Source organism: Oncorhynchus masou, chromosome 5 (assembly GCF_036934945.1).
Source record: "Oncorhynchus masou masou isolate Uvic2021 chromosome 5, UVic_Omas_1.1, whole genome shotgun sequence".
Classification (NCBI taxonomy): domain Eukaryota; kingdom Metazoa; phylum Chordata; class Actinopteri; order Salmoniformes; family Salmonidae; genus Oncorhynchus; species Oncorhynchus masou.
The window spans coordinates 24,882,061-24,902,364 of record NC_088216.1 but is presented as its reverse complement, the minus strand read 5'-3'; the positions used below and the strand labels follow the sequence as shown (position 1 = coordinate 24,902,364).

Sequence of the window (20,304 nt, the reverse complement as noted above, 5' to 3'; positions counted from 1 at the left end):
CATCCTCATTGAGGTCCAGACCTCAGACCCAGGTACCAACATGGAGGAACTTGTGGAGGTTGAGGAGCATCAGCCCTCGGAGATGGAGGAGCAGCCCTTGGAAGTTTAAGGAGCATCAACCCCCCTGTTGGAAAGCCAGAGGTAGATTTCCTCAGCCTTCACAAGCATCTTCTGGTGACACCATAGGTTGCCAACGAGGAGGTGAACACTGAGGTAAGAAACATCTGAAAAGGCCTATTATTATGATAGTCTTTGAATGAAATTTCAAGCAACCCTGCAGGTTATGTGTATCATTTTGGACAACTTGACAATGTAGATATGACTTCGATATGTTTTGTAAAACTGCTACTAGGTTCCAATAGTTATATGCGGTATGTCCGTCTGTTTGCAGAAGGATTCCACAGAGAATGCAGACCTCAACCAACTAGGCACCATTCACCAAGGAGTAATGTGCCTGGAGATTAAATCTGAGCAACTCGCTCTGGGCAACACCAACAGCGAAGACAACTGTAACAAAGATGTCCTCCTCCTGCAAAAGAGTCTGAGAAACAGGAGGCTATGATTTATACCTGGCCCTCGACTGTGTCCAAAATAATATCATATCACAAATTTATATTACAAATGAGCAACAATTATTTTCTTTGGATGTCTGTGGTATGTTTTGTGAAACAGCTACAGTAAAGATTGTCATTATTCCTACTCTTACAGTGCTCTCGTCTGTCTGTTTTCAGAACACTGAATGTCTGCTGAAGGCCGTAACTCAAGAACTTATGTTAGCGACGGTCTCAGGTCTGTTGTTCTATATTCAAGGCAACACAACCCATCTCTATTGAAGCTCATACAACAGACATGCTTTCAAAACATTTATTTAGGCAATGTACATCAACATGGCAAATTGTTGCAATACTCAACGGTATTTCATTGTTTATAGAGGACGGAGCTGGAGGCAAATAGCCGAAGAAGCAAAAGAACTTCATTAGGAAGATCTTCATCTGCAGGATCGTGTTCCTCTGGGATCTCCAGAGAGGACGACAACTGAGCTGCCTCCATTGAAAATAACTGTTTTACCAGTTGCTACCACCAACTGTAATATCACCATGGACAATTATATCATTGTATTTAAATAACCCAAAAATAAAACCTCAATTTTGCCAAAAATAAACATTCTGTATGTGCATTTCCATACTATGCTGTTATAAAACATTTTTTAAATCAGAAGAGTACCACTTAGACCTTGCTCATTCTGATTTAAGAATGAGATTTACACAAAGACAAAGTCGTAGAGTGTGAGAATAGGGATCCAGCCTATATTCATATGTCATGCAGGTCATGCTGTGTGTTTGGTTGTTGTGGAGGGCCTTGGAATTGAGGTATTCACTCACTGTGGTTGGTTTTTGAAAATGGTGGGCGTGTTAAACGGAAGCACTGTTTCCCTGGGATGTTGGATATGGTTTTGCGTGTGTCTGCTGCCACCACATCAGAAACCACTGTCACCAGCAGCACACTGAGGTCTGGCTTACATGGGTCTGTTTGACATTTATATTGTATTTGACTTATGGTTATAATTTTGGATATGATTGTAGAATGTAGTGTCAAAAACAACTTGATGCTGCTCGTGTATACTGAAACGTAAATTGGACATTAAAAGTGATTCAGACCGGAAACGTCACATTTGTTTAACCATTTATTAGAAAAGACTACAATACAGTCAATACGTTACTCTTGGCGTTAGGCTCTGCTCCTTCGGGGTAGCTCACTGCCAGAGCATGCATAATGATAACATAATAACAAACAGTGAGCCAGGTATGCTATACCAATCTCCCTGACTGAAACAAAAGCAGTGCCCAGACAGGGGAGTCTGGGGTGGGTGGTCAGAAAGCAGACATGCAGGGTGAGTACCGCATGTTACAGCATAGCATGTTACAGCATAGCATGTTACAGCATAGCATATTACAGCATCGCATGTTACAGCATCGCATGTTACAGCATCACATGTTACAGCATAGCACGTTACAGCATCGCATGTTACAGCATCACATGTTACAGCATAGCATGTAACCAAGAACACCAGTGCATAGCTTGAGTCCAGCAGACATCATGAAATGATGTGCATTTCCTGGTTAACTAAATAGACCGCCATATTACGGTAGAGTGAATCTAATTGGTTCAATATCAGCAGATACAAACACTCTGGTTTTCTGTCTGAACTTTTCTTCGATTGATTTAACTAAATATACTGTAAGCAATATAGCTGAACATCACCAATGCATGCCAGATACACATACACAAATACAACATAAACATGACATACACAAGTGGAATATCACATGACTATCAATGATTCAATGATGTATCAATATTTTGCTTAAAATGGAAAATGGTGAGAATATTTTTCTTCCTTTAAAAAAAAATACAAAACACATTTACATTTATTTAAAGTGAAAATAGCTGTTAGGAAGTTGACAAATAAGTAAAAATCAGTGACTCATAGTGTAAAACAAATACTACGTCACTTGGTAAAAATAGTTTTTCCAACCACAAGACGCACTCATTACCAGCATGAAAACAATGTACTCAGACCATTATGGTTTAACCTACTAGCTATCTCAACTACAACCATAGATTAATCAAATGTAATTATAAAAATCGCTTATATCCTAAAGTACCTGAAAGTTTAGGCAGCTAAAATATTTGTACCTATGATAAAATATAATAAAAATCTTAACAAACGGTTCTCATTTTAACATTGAAGCTCTTTTGACTTTGTGTGCAGACATGCACAGGAACAGCTTGATGAGTGGTCCAGTGACCTAAAAACACTAAAAAAACAGCAATATAAATCTTATTACCTGATCTATTGAAAAAAGTTATAGGGAGGCCTCCATCGCTATCAACTGTGCCCCTTATGGACTAAAACAAGGATATTCAACTGGAGGCAGCGGGCCAGATCCGAACCGTTCAGTCATTTCAACTGGCCCCCTGATCAATTCTGAACATTCACAAAAGATCGGCACCAAATTCCGACGTTCAGTGCCAAAATGAAAAGCACTATGGTTGCTGTCTGTTATTTATTGAGATGCTTAGTTGTCAGATGATTTTCAAATGACCTAATTACTTTAAAGAATCTTTCAATAGTTCAAATGATGAGCAAGCATTGAGCCGGTTTCTTTTCAATGAGGACAACATTGTTTGGTTGCACCTCAACTCACGTTGATCGAGCACTTTCCACTTCTTCCCCACTACTTTTAGCAACATTTCGTTAGAAGAAAAGTGCTTTACTGGTGTGTGTGGGACGCATGTGGAAAATGTCCGGCCCCACTGCAATGAACTTTTTTTTTTTTTTTTTACATCTGGCCCCCGTAAGAATATAGTTGAATAGAACTGGAATATAACACTGGATGTTCCCTCTTTTGTTGAAATATGAATACTATCCATATAGAGATTTTATTCACACACATAAGCATGGTATGACACACACACATACACACAAACAATTTACCAATAAGACATGCATTGAGGCTAGAACTGTGAAACACAGCAGAACAGGTTGGTCAATTCTGAGAAAGTAAAGAAGCAATATTCAGAGAAAGCATTTGAAGAAGCTACACAGTGGTCCTACTTCCTCCTTTGGTAAACACAGAATAGGGGTACGATTCTACCTGCTGTGTGCCTGATGGATAAATGCGATTCCTGGCCATGTCTTCATAGACCGAGTCAGGAAAGACCTGTGGTGTGTATCCTCCCTGGTTACAGCGCCTCTTCACCTGTGAAACAGGAATGTTGCTTCATTCATATCTTCTGATGCGCTACAAGAAATCAATTAAATTGTCTAATTCAACCACTTGAATTATTCTTGGACGACATTGACTGGCATCGAAAGGACATTGTGTTTTGAGAGTTTAGAACAAAATGTAGATCTGCGTACTGGTAATATGCATTGAACGTGTTTATTAGGACAGGACAACTTGTTAATAAAGGACAATGTTTTGACAGATATACGTCATTGACCCATCACCTGGGCAACCTTCAGCACACTCACCAGTGGAGCGACCCAGACGAGGAAGATGACGACACATATCAGGGTGGTCAAGATGCTGGTGATGATGATGATGATGCTTTCCATGCCGGATGGGCACGGCTTCTCGGTGGCTGAGTGAAAGGGGGTCAGTGTTACTGCAGTAGCTGTGGGGTATGGCAGCTGGAGGGCATCGTCTATGGAAGACATCACCAGATGGGAAAATTTAATCAGTATGCTGCGGTATTCACACAAAATAACTATCGGAGACAGAATTGTACAAAAGAAAAGCCACTGAAGGACAATTTTTCTAAACTTTTTGGTATCGAGACCAGCAGGCTCTGGTTGTTTAGATTGAAACTAACACTTGAGAGTTGACCAAATTGGTCTGAAACACCTGAGGGACTGCTGCCAGTTCATGAACCATAGACTGAGAAACACCAGTCTGGATTCTAGATTACACACATGTGAAATTGACTGTTCATTCATAGAAGAGTAAAACATACATCTACCATTCACCACGACCAGAGTGGAGCCTCTTCCTTGGTTGATGTCATTTTCACATGTGGCTTCATTGAATGTTGTGTAAACACACCAGTAGACACCTGTGTCCTCTATGGTCAGGTTACTGATGGTGATGGTCAGTTGGTCCACAGGTCCCTCAGTCTTCACTCTGTCCCAGTAGCGTTTCCTGGGGGTCAGCTTGGAGTCACGCTGGTAGTAATACAGCACCTCCCTGTCCCTGTTCAGCCCAACATACAGGTACATTCCATCCTGGTCTTTTAGAGTGGTGGAACACTTCATGGTAAACTTCTCCCCCGTCTTCACCCAGAGAATGTCTTCTAAAGAAAAGACAGGGAAGAAAGTGAAACCATGGTTGTTAGATTCAAAGATACATATGTACCATACTGATGACTTAATACAGAACCAACCATGATTGGTGGGAAGAAACAGCTTGCCTTACCTGCTGCTGTGGTCAATATGTTGAATGAGAAGTAGAACAAGAGCAAACACCTCAGCAGTGACATCATATCACCACAGCTGGCTGTGTACTGCTGTCTGTCTCTGTCTGACATCTACTTATAAAGAACAGGAAATACAATACATCTGACATCACAGTCCCTCACAGTCAACCACACCTTCATGTATTACTGCAGTGGATTCCAACCTTTTGCGGTTACTGTACCACCAACTGAATTTCGCTCTGCCCGGAGTACCCCCGAAGTACCCCCTCGTGCAATTTACCAGTAAACCTATGATCTAATCATATGAGTCTTAAGTTTCTGCTGTGGATAGGCCAAGTACCTCCATGGTTCTTTGTACCCCTGGTTAAGAATCTCTGTATTACTGAACACTGTAAACAATCTAATTTAGATGTCTTTACTGAATCAAATTCTCTATATATGTTATTATAATTTCAATGGTTTATTGTGTTAGTGTGTTGGACATGAAATATGGTGAGTGGAGAGTTTAGATGGATTGTATTGTTACAGAACCACAACAACATATCCAACTGTAAATGAACTTCACTGCATTCACATTACAACAGGCATGTTAAAAAAGCATATCAAAGTTACATCATGTTGTGTTCATGTTATTCACCTTCCAGATGTCGATTTTTCTCAATGTTAATCAAACTCAGCTCATATCTCTTCTCACGCTTTGCATCAGAATTAGAATGTGAGGAGAGAATTCCCTCTAGTGGACATGTTGCTTCTGTTCAGTGTCACATGTCTAACTTCAGTTCAATCAATCCAGGGTTGTATTCACAAGGGACCAAATGAAAGCCGATGTCGAGGGACCACCAGACCATGTCCAATAAGAAACTTTTGTTTTCGTTGTCCGCCGTGAATTGTTTTGCTACTTCCCTGTACTGTCACCGGGCTAGAAAAGTACAGTCTTTAGGTACTTTATCCACTTCTAAAATACTTAATGATGGGGTGAAACAACAGACATTCTTTGTACAGAAATTCCATAAATGTTTCTTGTTATGGGTTTCCTGCTTTTGGTTGCTTGAGTTAAACTCATTAAAACAGTTTAAATCTTAGAACATGTAAGAAGGCAGAATATTCTCTCCAAAAATTATGATTTTACTCTGTTTGAAGATTGTAATAATAAAATACAACAATTGAAATCCTTCCTTTCATTCTTTGAATATGCAATTATATCCACGTATTCTACAGATATTTACTATCCAGACACTGTCCATAATGTCTATACGTCACATACAGTACCAGTCAAAAATTTGGACACACCGACTCATTGTAGGGTTTATATTTATTTGGACTATTTTCTACATTGTAGAATAATAGTGAAGACATCAAAACTATGAACGAATGAATGAATGTAGTAACCAAAAAGTGCTGTAGCCACCCTTTGCCTTGATCACAGCTTTGCACACTCTTGGCATTCTCTCAACCAGCTTCGGGGCCGCAGTGTAGGACGTGGAAAGCTTTAAGTTCCACGACGTACACATCACTGACAAAACTGAAATGAATGAAACGCACTAAAAAACACTGTGGCATCAGCATGTGTTATATTCCAATTCTCTGATCCCAGGAGCCCGTCCTGTACGTTGGGAACGAGTGGGAAGCACAGATGGGGTCTGAAATGGGCCAGTGATAAGCCAGTGAGGCAGAGGTATGCTGTGAAACACACAAACACCACTATGTGTATTAATAGAGCACAGCCTAGAGAGGGCCAGCACATCACAGCCATAGAGAGCAGGAAGGAGAAGGACAAAGGCATGAAGCATAATGGGACAGACAGAGGCCTTAATGGCTAGAGAAGTCCAGGAGGCTCTCCTCTAGATGGAGAACACTCAGTCTGCATACACACACTGGTCAGAGGGGAGAGAAGAAAAATGTAAAAAGAGTCAGAAAGATCAAATAAATAAAAGGAGAGATTCTCACTAAAAAGGAGAGAAAGGGAATAGAGGTGACTGACCTATACTGCTCCCTGTGTTAAAGTATAGGCTCTAATGACAGTGCGGCTTGGTTGGGTTGTGTATCGGAGGATGCATGTCTTTCAAACTTTGTCTCTCGCGAGCCCTTACGGGAGTTGTAGCGATGAGATAATATAGTAGCTACTAAACAATTGGATACCACGAAATTGGGGAGAAAAAGGGGTCAAATAATATATATATATACATTTTTAAATGGAATGCTGCCTCAAAACTAGAGACATCTGTGGCATTATTTTGTGACAAAACTGCACGTTAGTGGCCTTTTATTGTCTCCAGCACAAGGTGCACCTGTGTAATGATCATGCTGTTTAATCAGCTTCTTTATGTGCCACACCTGTCAGGTGGATGGATTATCTTGGCAAAGGAGAAATGTTCACTAACAGGGATGTTAACAAATTTGTACACAACATTTTAGATAAATAAGCTTTTTGAGGGTATGGAACAATTCTGGTGTATTTTATTTCAGGTCATGAAACATGGGACCAAAGCTTTACATGTTGCGTTTTTATTTTTGTTCTGTAAAGTTGTAGCAATAATGAAACTAATTCAGTGAGGGCATAGACCTAAAAATGTTGGCCTTTGTCTCGCTGAAATGTATTTCCCCCCCAAATACAATGTGTTATCATTTCTTTAGGCCACTGACAAAAACTTTAGCTCCAAACTTTTTATTATAGCACATGAAAAATGAGAATTTGATATGGATGAGATTAGTCACTCGCTTAATATTTTATACTTATAGCTTAAGTTTCACATTTCACTTGAAATAGGCAGGTGAGCTCCTATTGTCTGGGCCTTATCTATATCCACACTCGCTCTCAAGAACCAAAGGGGGCTTATAGCCTTTTGGGTTGTCAGCTGAAGGTATGGACCACAACTGGCTCTATGTGAACTACAATCCCAACACTCTGTTTTAATGTTTAGAAACGTTCATAATCCTAGCTCGCAATACGGTTTTGGAAACGTTTGGAACTGAACTTTTGTACCAGTGAGTAAGAATATAAGATACTCTTACTGTAAGCAGTTTAGAAAGTTGCACCCAGCTATAACAGCCTTCAGCCATGGAATGACACATCCTCTCACCCTGCACTCACATTTCCATTGGACCCTTCCATTCCACATTTCCGGTCAGAAGCAGGTGTTAATCAAAACACAGCTGGCTGCAACTTTGCTATACTGTGTAACGTATACAGTAAGTGTATCTTTTGTGTTTGAAAAATGTTGTCATTCATATTAAAGTTAAGTTACAAATGTTTCCAAACCTGTTTCGAATGCGAGGTGTATTTGCGATTAGACAGAGCATTTGGGCAGCTTCTAAGAGTCGGGGCATTTCCCTGACAAGGCTGAAGGAGACGACCAATGCCCCAATCTAGTGCAATTGAATTGGTGTAATGATAAGGGCTAAACCCACACGAGCTCAAGGTTAAGACATGATTTGGGCTCCTCTTGAGAAGCCTAAAATAAACATACCTTGAAGAAATACAGTACTTATTCATTTAAAATGGTTAGTTCCAACTCTGACCTTTTAAAACAACAACATTTTGATCCAGGCTGCCCATACTTGGTCTGCAGAGAAGGCTGGTGGGCGGAGTTATAGAAGGACAGGCTCATTTTAGTGGCTGGAATGGAGTTTATGGAACAGAGTCAAATGTGGTTTCCATATGTTTGTGTTTGATACCATTCCACTTATTCCATTCCAAGCATTGCAGTTAGCCCGTCCTCCTATAGCTCCTCCCACCAACCTCCTCTGGTAGTCCATTTTTTTATATGAATGATATTGACCTATTGACCTGATTGTCCAAAACAAAATGCCATACAGGCCTCAAGCAGCCAATCAGAATTGATTAGCCTGCTGGTTTTAAACGTAAAACAGCTGCGAAGGTTTAAAACAAAAGGCTGTGACAAAATACCCCCTGGGCACAGACGTCTATTCAAATTTGGTTCACTTTATTTCATTGAAATAAGTGGAACAACGTTGATTCAACCAGTGTGTGCCCAGTGTGTAGGCTTCTGTTAGCAATTTGTCAGTTGATGACGAGGCATGCATCCATCGGTTAATTCAAGCAACGTCAGAGCGGGGAATGAGACCATTGGACTTGTTCGACATTGTTGGCAACTGCCGAAGGACTGATCTACAAATCACCTTGCATCTTAAATAATTACTCATCAATATTTGCAGATCAGTCAGTCAGTCACCATTTACCCACAATGCCTCATGGATTTGATTCTCTCGGACGTAGCAAATGGCATCTCCTCATACCCCGTATAGGCCTACATTATCATGGTTTTGTTGCCCTCTCATGAACATACATTTAACAACTACAGTTTCGGGTACTGTCTGCAAAATGACAGTCACATCTTTTCTGGTTTACAAGGGAGAGGCCACAGCAGAGCATCTATCACTGTAAACTTTAAACACATCTTATACCTGTGTGATGAGGCAGCCTAAGCCGGTCCTTATCACCATTTTAAAAGGCATTTCATGAAGTTAATATCTAAAATGATTGAAAGCATATACATGTGTGGTTTGGATAAAGTGAACTAGTCCATTGCCATGCATAGCTTGCTGCCGTTTTAGGTGGGCCTGACCTTAATTGTTTGCCACCAAGTTGAATGCTCAGGTTGAAGCCAGGTGTGGTGAGCTATGTAATTAGCAAGCAGCTCACATGCTTTCAGTCTCTGAGGAGTAGTTCTAATCATGTTCTACTTGATGCAGCTCTATGTCTTTTAAACTAAAGTCTACATGACTAATTATGGTCATTTGTTTCATAGTATTGCCGATCCTGTGGGGAATCCCAGGGTTGAGTTTGGGACCCCCCCTTGACGAGATCACCTGTCAAACTCATTCTACAGAAGGCTGAGTATCTGTGGGTTTTCGCTCCTCTCTTAACTTGATTAATTAAGTTCACAAATTAGTAAATAACTTCCCACACCTGGTACTCTAGGTTTAAACTAAAAGTTGTTTTTTTAAACTGCAGACACTCGGCACATGGAACGATTCAGGCACAGTCTTAGCTGCAATAGGAACCCTGTCGAGGGGCTGAACCTTAGTCTTGCTGCCATTCTTGTGCGTTTTTGTATCCTGAATGTTACTGCTACAGACAACTGTTTTTCAAGTCAAGCCATGTATCCTGAACTCTGCAATAAATTCAAGTATTGCTTTTCTGCAACCACAGGTCCATTCCCACCCATCACCTCCCTTGGTTACTATGGACCTGCTATTCTACAACCTGTCATTTTCTAGCTGCTTGCTCTATTTGCTGTCTCTTTGTCAGTAAGGCAAACCACAATCTCTCCAAAACGTCTTAGGTGTTAGTTTCACTCAGCTGCATATGTTTTCAGGGTTGAGAGAGAGACTTGCTGTAGGTTAATATGTAGATTTGATGTCTTTCTAGTTATGAATAGATAAATGAGTTCATTAGTACTGTGTTTTTGTGCAGGTGTACTGTATATTCAGAGGAATGGGAAATATTTGTACAGGTTTTCTTCCATGCCTTGAAAGTGGAAAGGAAATGGGAGCACAAACTCTCTAACTGGATTCCTGCCCTATCTTTCCTGTCCTCTTACCGGATGGAACACCTGATCCAAGTATCTCCTCCTACCTTACCCAGCGCATTCTAAATAGCAAACCTGCCTTTTAAGTTTCTCACTATTTACATATAGGTTGAAGTTAATGGGTATCTTCAACATAGAATAACAAAAGGTGTACAGGCCATGTTTGCAAGACAACAGAATTAACAAGAAAACAACAGCTAAGAATATAGACGTAAAGTCTCACAAACGACAGGGCTGCTTCACCACACTTTTCACACAGTTGATATAAACATACTTTGACTGTATTAACACATACGTCAGGGGTAGGCAAATAGACTCAGCTGCAGGGCGATGTTTGTCGGAGATAATGTCAGTGGGGCTGGAAAATAATTATAATAAGTTGCACATTGCAAAATGTAGGCCTCAGTTTAATCTTGATTTCACCAAAGACGTTTACAAGCTTGAGTGATGCAGCTCAACTTGAATGCAAATATATATATACACATACATACATACATACACATATATATATATATATATATATATACACTGCTCAAAAAAATAAATGGAATACTTAAACAACACAAAGTAACTCCAAGTCAATCACACTTCTGTGAAATCAAACTGTCCACTTAGGAAGCAACACTGATTGACAATAAATTTCACATGCTGTTGTGCAAATGGAATAGACAACAGGTGGAAATTATAGGCAATTAGCAAGACACCCCCAATAAAGGAGTGGTTCTGCAGGTGGTGACCACAGACCACTTCTCAGTTCCTATGCTTCCTGGCTGATGTTTTGGTCACTTTTGAATGTTGGCGGTGCTTTCACTCTAGTGGTAGCATGAGACGGAGTCTACAACCCACGCAAGTGGCTCAGGTAGTGCAGCTCATCCTGAATGGCACATCAATGTGAGCTGTGGCAAGAAGGTTTGCTGTGTCTGTCAGCGTAGTGTCCAGAGCATGGAGGCGCTACCAGGCGACAGGCCAGTACATCAGGAGATGTGGAGGAGGCCGTAGGAGGGCAACAACCCAGCAGCAGGACCGCTACCTCCGCCTTTGTGCAAGGAGGAGCAGGAGGAGCACTGCCAGAGCCATGCAAAATTACCTCCAGCAGACCACAAATGTGCATGTGTCTGCTCAAACGGTCAGAAACAGACTCCATGAGGGTGGTATGAGGGCCCGACGTCCACAGGTGGGGGTTGTGCTTACAGCCCAACACCATGCAGGACGTTTGGCATTTGCCAGAGAACACCAAGGTTGGCAAATTCGCCACTGGTGCCCTGTGCTCTTCACAGATGGAAGCAGGTTCACACTGAGCACATGTGACAGACGTGACAGAGTCTGGAGACGCCGTGGAGAACGTTCTGCTGCCTGCAACATTCTCCAGCATGACCGGTTTGGCGGTGGGTCAGTCATGGTGTGGGGTGGCATTTCTTTGGGGGGCCGCACAGCCCTCCATGTGCTCGCCAGAGGTAGCCTGACTGCCATAAGGTACCGAGATGAGATCCTCAGACCCCTTGTGAGACCATATGCTGATGCGGTTGGCCCTGGGTTCCTCCTAATGCAAGACAATGCTCGACCACATGTGGCTGGAGTGTGTCAGCAGTTCCTGCAATAGGAAGGCATTGATGCTATGGACTGGCCCGTCCGTTCCCCAGACCTGAATCCAATTGAGCACATCTGGGACATCATGTCTCGCTCCATCCACCAACGCCACGTTGCACCACAGACTGTCCAGGAGATGGCGGATGCTTTAATCCAGGTCTGGGAGGAGATCCCTCAGGAGACCATCCGCCACCTCATCAGGAGCATGCCCAGGCATTGTAGGGAGGTCATACAGGCACGTGGAGGTCACACCACTATTGAGCCTCATTTTGACTTGTTTTAAGGACATTACATCAAAGTTGGATCAGCCTGTAATGTGGTTTTCCACTTTAATTTTGAGTGTGACTCCAAATCCAGACCTCCATGGGTTGATACATTTGATTTCCATTGATAATTTGTGTGTGATTTTGTTGTCAGCACATTCAACAATGTAAAGAAAAAGTATTTAATAAGAATATTTAATTCATTCAGATCTAGGATGTGTTATTTTAGTGTTCCCTTTATTTTTTTCAGCAGTGTATATACATACAGTGCCTTTGGAAAGTATTCAGACCCCTTGACTTTTTCCATATTTCGTTACATTACAGCCTTATTCTAAAATGGATCAAAAAATGTAATTAATATATCTTATTTACATAAGTATTCAGACCCTTTGCTATGAGACTCAAAATTGAGCTCAGGTGCATCCTGTTTCCATTGATCATCTTGATTGGAGTCCACCTGTGGTAAATTCAAGTGATTGGACATGATTTGGAAAGGCACACACCTGTCTATATAAGGTCCAGAGTTGACAGTGCCTGTCAGAGCAAGAAACCAAGCCATGAGGTTGAAGGAATTGTCCATAGAGCTCAGAGACAGGATTTTCAAAAATTCTGCAGCATTGAAGGCCCCCAAGAACACAGGACCATCATAATTCTTAAATGGAAGAAGTTTGAAACCACAAAGACTTTTCCTAGAGCTGGCTACCCTCCCAAAATTGAGCAATGGTCAGAAGGGCCTTGGTCAGGAATGTGACCAAGAACCCGCTGGTCACTCTGACAGAGCTCTAGAGTTCCTCTGTGGAGATGTGAGAACCTTCCAGATGGACAGCCATCTCTGCAGAACTCCACCCATCAGGCCTTTATGGTAGAGCGCTAGACGGAAGTCACTCCCCAGTAAAATACAAATGACAGCCCGCTCGGAGTTTGCCGAAAGGCCCCTAAAGACTCTCAGATCCTGAGAAACAAGATTCTCTGGTCTGATGACACCAATATTGAACTCTTTGGCCTGAATGCCAAGCGTCACGTCGGGAGGAAACCTGGCACCATCCCTACGTTGAATCAAGGTGGTGGCAGTATAATGCTGTGGGAATGTTTTTCAGTGGCAGGGACTGGGAGACTAGTCAGGATCGAGGAAAAGATGAACAGAGCAAAGTACAGAGATATCCTTGATGAAAACTTGCTCCAGAATGCTCAGGACCTTAGACTGGGGTGAAGGTACACCTTCCAACAAACCAATGACCCTAAGCACACAGCCAAGACAACTCAGGAGTGGCTTCGGGACAAGTCTCTGAATGTCCTTGAGTGACCCAGCCAGAGCCCAGACTTGAACCCGATCGAACATCTCCGGAGAGACTAAAAAATGGCGGTGCAGCAATGCATCCCATCCAACTTGACAGAGCTTGAGATGATCTGTAGTGAAGAATGGGAGAAACTCCCCAAATGCAGGTGTGCCAAGCTTGTAGCGTCATACCCAAGAAGACTCGAGTACTGAGTAAAGGGTCTGAATACTTATGCAAATGTGATATTTCAGTTATTTATCTTTGATACATTTGCAAAAATGTCTAAAAACCTGTTTTAGTTTTGTCATTATGGAAAACTGTTATTGAATTTTTTTAAATACATTTTAGAATAAGGGTGTAACGTAACGAAATGTTGAAAACGTCAATGGGTCTGAATACGTACAGAATGCACTGTATAAATACAAAGTATGTGGACACCCTTTCAAATGAGTGTATTTGGCTATTTAGGCCATATCTGTTGCTGACAGGTGTATAAAATCGAGCACACAGCCATGCAGTCTCCATAGACAAACATTGGCAGTAGAATGGCCTTACTGTAGAGGTCAGTGACTTAACATGGCACTGTCATTGGATTCCACTTTTCCAACAAGTCAGTTTGTAAAATTTCTGTTCTGGTAGAGCTGCCCGGTCAACTTTAAGTGCTGTTATTGTGAAGTGGAAACTTTTGTGAGCGAAGTGGTAGGTTACACAAGCCCACAAAACGGAATCGCCGTGTATTGAAGCGCGTAGCACATAAAGTCTTTCCTTTGTTGCAATTCTCAATACGGAGTTCCAAACTGCTTCTGGAAACAATGTCAGCAAAACAACTGTTCGTCGGGAACTTCATGGACGAGCAGCAGCACACAATCCTAAAATAACCATCTGCCAAGCCAATGCTACCTGCTCCAATGCGTAGTGGGTGGAGGAGGAATAATGGTCTGGGGCTGTTTTTCATGGTTCGGGCTAGGCCCCTTAGTTCCAATACTGTGCAGCTGTATTTATTGACCTGGCCAAGGCTTTCGACTTTGTCAATCATCACATTCTTATCAGCAGACTCAACAGCCTTGATTTCTCAAATGACTGCCTCGCCTGGTACACCAACTACTTCTCAGACAGAGTTCAGTGTGTCAAATCGGAGGGCCTGTTGTCCGGACCTCTGGCAGTCTCTATGGGGGTGCCACAGGGTTCAATCCTCGGGCCGACTCTTTTCACTGTATACATCAATGATGTCACTCACTCTTGCTGCGGGTGATTCTCTGATCCACCTCTAAGCAAAACTAAATGCATGCTCTTCAACCAATCGTTGCGCGCCTGTCCAGCATCACTACTCTGGACGGTTCTGACTTAGAATATGTGGACAACTTCAAATACCTAGGTGTCTGGCTAGACTGTAAACTCTCCATGTCACCTATAAGTTTTTGCTAGCCCCGCTTTTTCTCAGCTCACTGGTCAGCATAGCAGCACCCACCTGAAGCACGTGCTCTAGCAGGTATATTTCACTGGTCATCCCCAAAGCCAATTCCTCCTTCGGCCGCCTTTCCCTCCAGTTCTCTGCTGCCAATGACTGGAACGAACTGCAAAAATCACTGAAGCTGGAGACTCGTATCTCCCTCACTTGCTTTAAGCACCAGCTGTCAGAGCAGCTCACAGATCACTGCACCTGTACATAGCACATCTGTAAATAGCCCATCCATCTACCTCATCCCCATACTGTTACAGTGGGGAGAACAAGTATTTGATACACTTCCGATTCTGCAGGTCTTCATACTTACAATGCATGTAGAGGTCTGTATTTTTTATCATAGGTACACTTCAACTGTGAGAGACAGAATCTAAAACAAAAATCCAGAAAATCACATTGTATGATTTTTAACTAATTAATTTGCATTTTATTGCATGACATCAGTATTTGATCACCTACCAACCAGTAAGAATTCCGGCTCTCACAGACCTGTTAGTTTTTCTTTAAGAAGCCCTCCTGTTCTCCACTCATTACCTGTATTAACTGCACCTGTTTGAACTCATTACCTGTATAAAAGACACCTGTCCACACACTCAATCAAACCTCCACAAGTCTGGTTCATCCTTGGGAGCAATTTCCAAACACTTGAAGGTACCACGAACATCTGTACAAACAATTGTACTCAAGTATAAACACCATGGTTCCACGCAGCCATCATAACGCTCAGGAAGGAGACTCCTTCTGTCTCCTAGAGATGAATGTATTTTGATGCGAAAAGTGAAAATCAATCCCAGAACAACAGCAAAGGACCTTGTGAAGATGCTGGAGGAAGCAGGTACAAAAGTATCTATATCCACAGTAAAACAAGTCCTATTTCAACATAACCTGAAAGGCAGCTCGTCAATGAAGAAGCCACTACTCCAAAACCGCCATTAAAAAAGCCAGACTACGGTTTGCAACTGCAAATGGGGACAAAGATCGTACTTTTTGGAGAAATGTCTTCTGGTCTGATGAAACCGTTTGGCCATAATGACTATCGTAATGTTTGGAGGAAAAAGGGGGAAGCTTGCAAGCCAAAGAAAACCATCCCAACCATTGAGCTCGGGGGTGGCAGCATCATGTTGTGGGGGTACTTTGCTGCAGGAGGGACTGGTGCACTTCACAAAATAGATGGCATCATGAGGAGAGGAAAATTACGTGGATAGATTGAAGCAACATCTCAAGACATCAGTCAGGAAGTTAAAGCTTGGTCACAAATGGGTCTTACAAATGGACAATGACCCCAAGCACACTTCCAAAGTTGTGGCAAAATGGCTTAAGGACAACAAAGTATATTTAAAAATGGGTTTCAATTGTGGGTCACTACCAATGCTTCCTGGGAATGTTCTTAAATGCCGTCCCCAATGGTGATTATTGGGTGATGCATGAGGGGACATGTTCTGCTTTTTCTTTAACTTTAGGTTGAAGGCTTTCCAACTGTGTTAGTCCTTCAAAACGATCATTGGCATGTTTTACCCAATTGTCTTTGTGCCACCTTTCCTTAAACCTTTGAGGTAAATAGTTCTATCTACTATTATAAACATACACCTACCATTCACTACTACCAGAGTGGAGCGTCTTCCTTGGTTGATATAATTTTCATTGACTTTTGCGTAAACACACCAGCAGATACCTGTGATGGTAATGGTCAGTTGGTCCTTCAGTCTTCACTCAGTCCCAATAGCGTTTCCTGGGGGTCAGCTTGGAGTCACGCTGGTAGTAATACAGCACCTCCCAGTCCCTGTCCAGCCCAACATACAGGTACATTCCATCCTGGTCTTTTAGAGTGGTGGAGCACTTCATGGTAACCTGCTCCGCTGTCTTTACCCGGAGAATGGTTTCTATTGAAAATAGGTGGAAGAAACAGAAACCATGATTTGGTGCAATATAACACATAGACTTCTTACTAAAAACAAAACTTCATAGTTTAACTTTAACGCCTGCACCCGTTTCTCCCCCGGAAAGGTTTAAACACCTTCTAAAAGCAAGGACTATTATATATTTTTACTTTGGTTGGGAAGTAATATATGTGACTGGCACTTTTAATTGAGCTAATCACTTTCCGAAAAGATGTTCAACAAAATTGATACTTCATGGTTCAAGTGTTACAGTATTTCATTTTTGTTGTTGTTGCAGAATAACATTTGTGTTGATAGTTTGCATGGCCTAGGTGTTGTTGCCTACTATCACCACCTGGGGGCAGCCAGGATCCATTTGCAGAGGGAGTTGTTCAGTCCAAGGGTCCCAAACTTGTAGTCTGTAGATCTGTTGGGGCGGTATGAAAATTGGAGTGGGTCTAGGGCATGGTTCCCCAACTGGTGGTCCGTGGGATGATTTTGGCATGCGGGTGGTTTTATTTGGCCCCCCAAGTTTTGAGAATTAAAAAGAAAATAAATGCAGTATATATACACACAGTGCATTCGGAAAGTATTCAGACCCCATGACTTTTTCCACATTTTATTACATTACAGCCTTATTCTAACAGATTACACTGTTTTACCCCTCATCAATCTACACACAATACACCATAACGACAAAACAAAAACAAGTTTTTAAACATTTTTATATATATATATAAAACTAACTGAAATATTGCATTTACATAAGTATTGAGATCCTTTACTCAGTACTTTGTTGAAAGTTTTTTTTTGGTTTCATCTGACAATATGATATTCTCCCAATCTTCTTCTGGATCATCCAAATGCTCTCAAGCAAACTTCAGATGGGCCTGGACATGTACTGGCTAAAGCAGGGGGACATGTCTGGCACTGCAGGATTTGAGTCCCTGGCGGCATAGTGTGTTACTGATGGTAGGCTTTGTTACTTTGGTCCCAGCTCTCTGCAGGTCATTCACTAGGTCCCCCCGTGTAATTCTGAGATTTTTGCTCACCGTTCTTGTGATCATTTTGACCCCACGGGGTGAGATCTTGCGTGGAGCCCCAGATTGAGGGAGATTATCAGTGGTCTTGTATGTCTTCCATTTCCTAATAATTGCTCCCACAGTTGATTTCTTCAAACCAAGCTGCTTACCTATTGCAGAATCAGTCTTCCCAGTCTGATGCAGGTCTACAATTTTGTTTCTGGTGTCCTTTGACAGCTCTTTGGTCTTGGCCATAGTGGAGTTTGGAGTGTGACTGTTTGAGGTTGTGGACAGGTGTCTTTTATACTGATAACAAGTTCAAACAGGTGCCATTAATACAGGTAACGAGTGGAGGACAGAGGAGCCTCTTAAAGAAGAAGTTACAGGTCTGTGAGAGCCAGAAATCTTGCTTGTTTGTAGGTGACCAAATACTTATTTTCCACCATATTTTGCAAATAAATTCATAAAAAATCCTACAATGTGATTTTCTGGATTTCTTTCTCATTTTGTCTGTCATAGTTGAAGTGTACGTACAGTGCCTTGCGAAAGTATTCGGCCCCCTTGAACTTTGCGACCTTTTGCCACATTTCAGGCTTCAAACATAATGATATAAAACTGTATTTTTGTAAAGAATCAACAACAAGTGGGACACAATCATGAAGTGGACCGACATTTATTGGATATTTCAAACTTTTTTAACAAATCAAAAACTGACAAATTGGGCGTGCAAAATTATTCAGCCCCTTTACTTTCAGTGCAGCAAACTCTCTCCAGAAGTTCAGTGAGGATCTCTGAATGATCCAATGTTGACCTAAATGACTAATGATGATAAATACAATCCACCTGTGTGTAATCAAGTCTCCGTATAAATGCACCTGCACTGTGATAGTCTCAGAGGTCCGTTAAAAGCGCAGAGAGCATCATGAAGAACAAGGAACACACCAGGCAGGTCCGAGATACTGTTGTGAAGAAGTTTAAAGACAGATTTGGATACAAAAAGATTTCCCAAGCTTTAAACATCCCAAGGAGCACTGTGCAAGCGATAATATTGAAATGAAAGGAGTATCAGACCACTGCAAATCTACCAAGACCTGGCCGTCCTTCTAAACTTTCAGCTCATACAAGGAGAAGACTGATCAGAGATGCAGCCAAGAGGCCCATGATCACTCTGGATGAACTGCAGAGATCTACAGCTGAGGTGGGAGACTGTCCATAGAACAACAATCAGTCGTATATTGCTCAAATCTGGCCTTTATGGAAGAGTGGCAAGAAGAAAGCCATTTCTTAAAGATATCCATAAAAAGTGTTGTTTAAAGTTTGCCACAAGCCACCTGGGAGACACACCAAACATGTGGAAGAAGGTGCTCTGGTCAGATGAAACCAAAATTGAACTTTTTGGCAACAATGCAAAACGTTATGTTTGGCGTAAAAGCAACACAGCTCATCACCCTGAACACACCATCCCCACTGTCAAACATGGTGGTGGCAGCATCATGGTTTGGGCCTGCTTTTCTTCAGCAGGGACAGGTAAGATGGTTAAAATTGATGGGAAGGTGGATGGAGCCAAATACAGGACCATTCTGGAAGAAAACCTGATGGAGTCTGCAAAAGACCTGAGACTGGGACGGAGATTTGTCTTCCAACAAGACAATGATCCAAAACATAAAGCAAAATCTACAATGGAATGGTACAAAAATAAACATATCCAGGTGTTAGAATGGCCAAGTCAAAGTCCAGACCTGAATCCAATCGAGAATCTGTGGAAAGAACTGAAAACTGCTGTTCACAAATGCTCTCCATCCAACCTCACTGAGCTCGAGCTGTTTTGCAAGGAGGAATGGGAAAAAAATTCAGTCTCTCGATGTGCAAAACTGATAGAGACATACCCCAAGCGGCTTACAGCTGTAATCGCAGCAAAAGGTGGCGCTACAAAGTATTAACTTAAGGGGGCTGAATAATTTTGCATGCCCAATTTTTCAGTTTTTGATTTGTTAAAAAAGTTTGAAATATCCAATAAATGTCGTTCCACTTCATGATTGTGTCCCACTTGTTTATATCTTTATGTTTGAAGCCTGAAATGTGGCAAAAGGTCGCAAAGTTCAAGGGGGCCGAATACTTTCGCAAGGCACTGTATGATGAAAATTACAGGCCTCTCTCAGTTTTTTTAAGCGGGAGAACTTGCACAATTGGTGGCTGACTAAATACTTTTTTGATCCCACTGTATATGTTCCATTTTCTGGTTACCTAGCAATTTTTTGACATATTAAACATAGATGTGAAAAGA

The 20,304-nt window shown here is 41.8% G+C and overlaps 1 protein-coding gene across 2 annotated transcripts; it reads right to left on the bottom strand.

Annotated features, from left to right (window-relative positions):
• Positions 1-1,687: 1,687 nt before the first annotated feature.
• Positions 1,688-5,058, bottom strand: LOC135526415 (uncharacterized). 2 transcript variants are annotated; one of them, XM_064954772.1, is made up of 4 exons: positions 4,980-5,058; positions 4,522-4,857; positions 4,040-4,212; positions 1,688-3,764 (listed from the first exon to the last, which is right to left on the bottom strand). In XM_064954772.1, exons 1-4 carry the CDS (start codon positions 5,044-5,046, stop codon positions 3,603-3,605), a joined length of 738 nt encoding a protein of 245 aa, XP_064810844.1. In that variant the 5' UTR covers positions 5,047-5,058; the 3' UTR covers positions 1,688-3,602. The 2 variants fall into 2 exon arrangements, with proteins under 2 accessions (XP_064810844.1, XP_064810853.1); XM_064954781.1 differs by having other exon boundaries at positions 4,528-4,857.
• Between the last annotated feature and the right edge of the window lie 15,246 nt (positions 5,059-20,304).

Excerpts from the sequence above, each read along its gene's own strand:
- LOC135526415 (XM_064954772.1), bottom strand. The coding sequence starts at position 5,046 with ATGATGTCACTGCTGAGGTGTTTGCTCTTGTTCTACTTCTCATTCAAC. Across the intron at positions 4,858-4,979 it reads CATATTGACCACAGCAGCAG|AAGACATTCTCTGGGTGAAG; the intron begins GTAAGGCAAGCT and ends TCTTTTCTTTAG. Across the intron at positions 3,765-4,039 it reads TCGTCTGGGTCGCTCCACTG|GTGAAGAGGCGCTGTAACCA; the intron begins GTGAGTGTGCTG and ends CCTGTTTCACAG.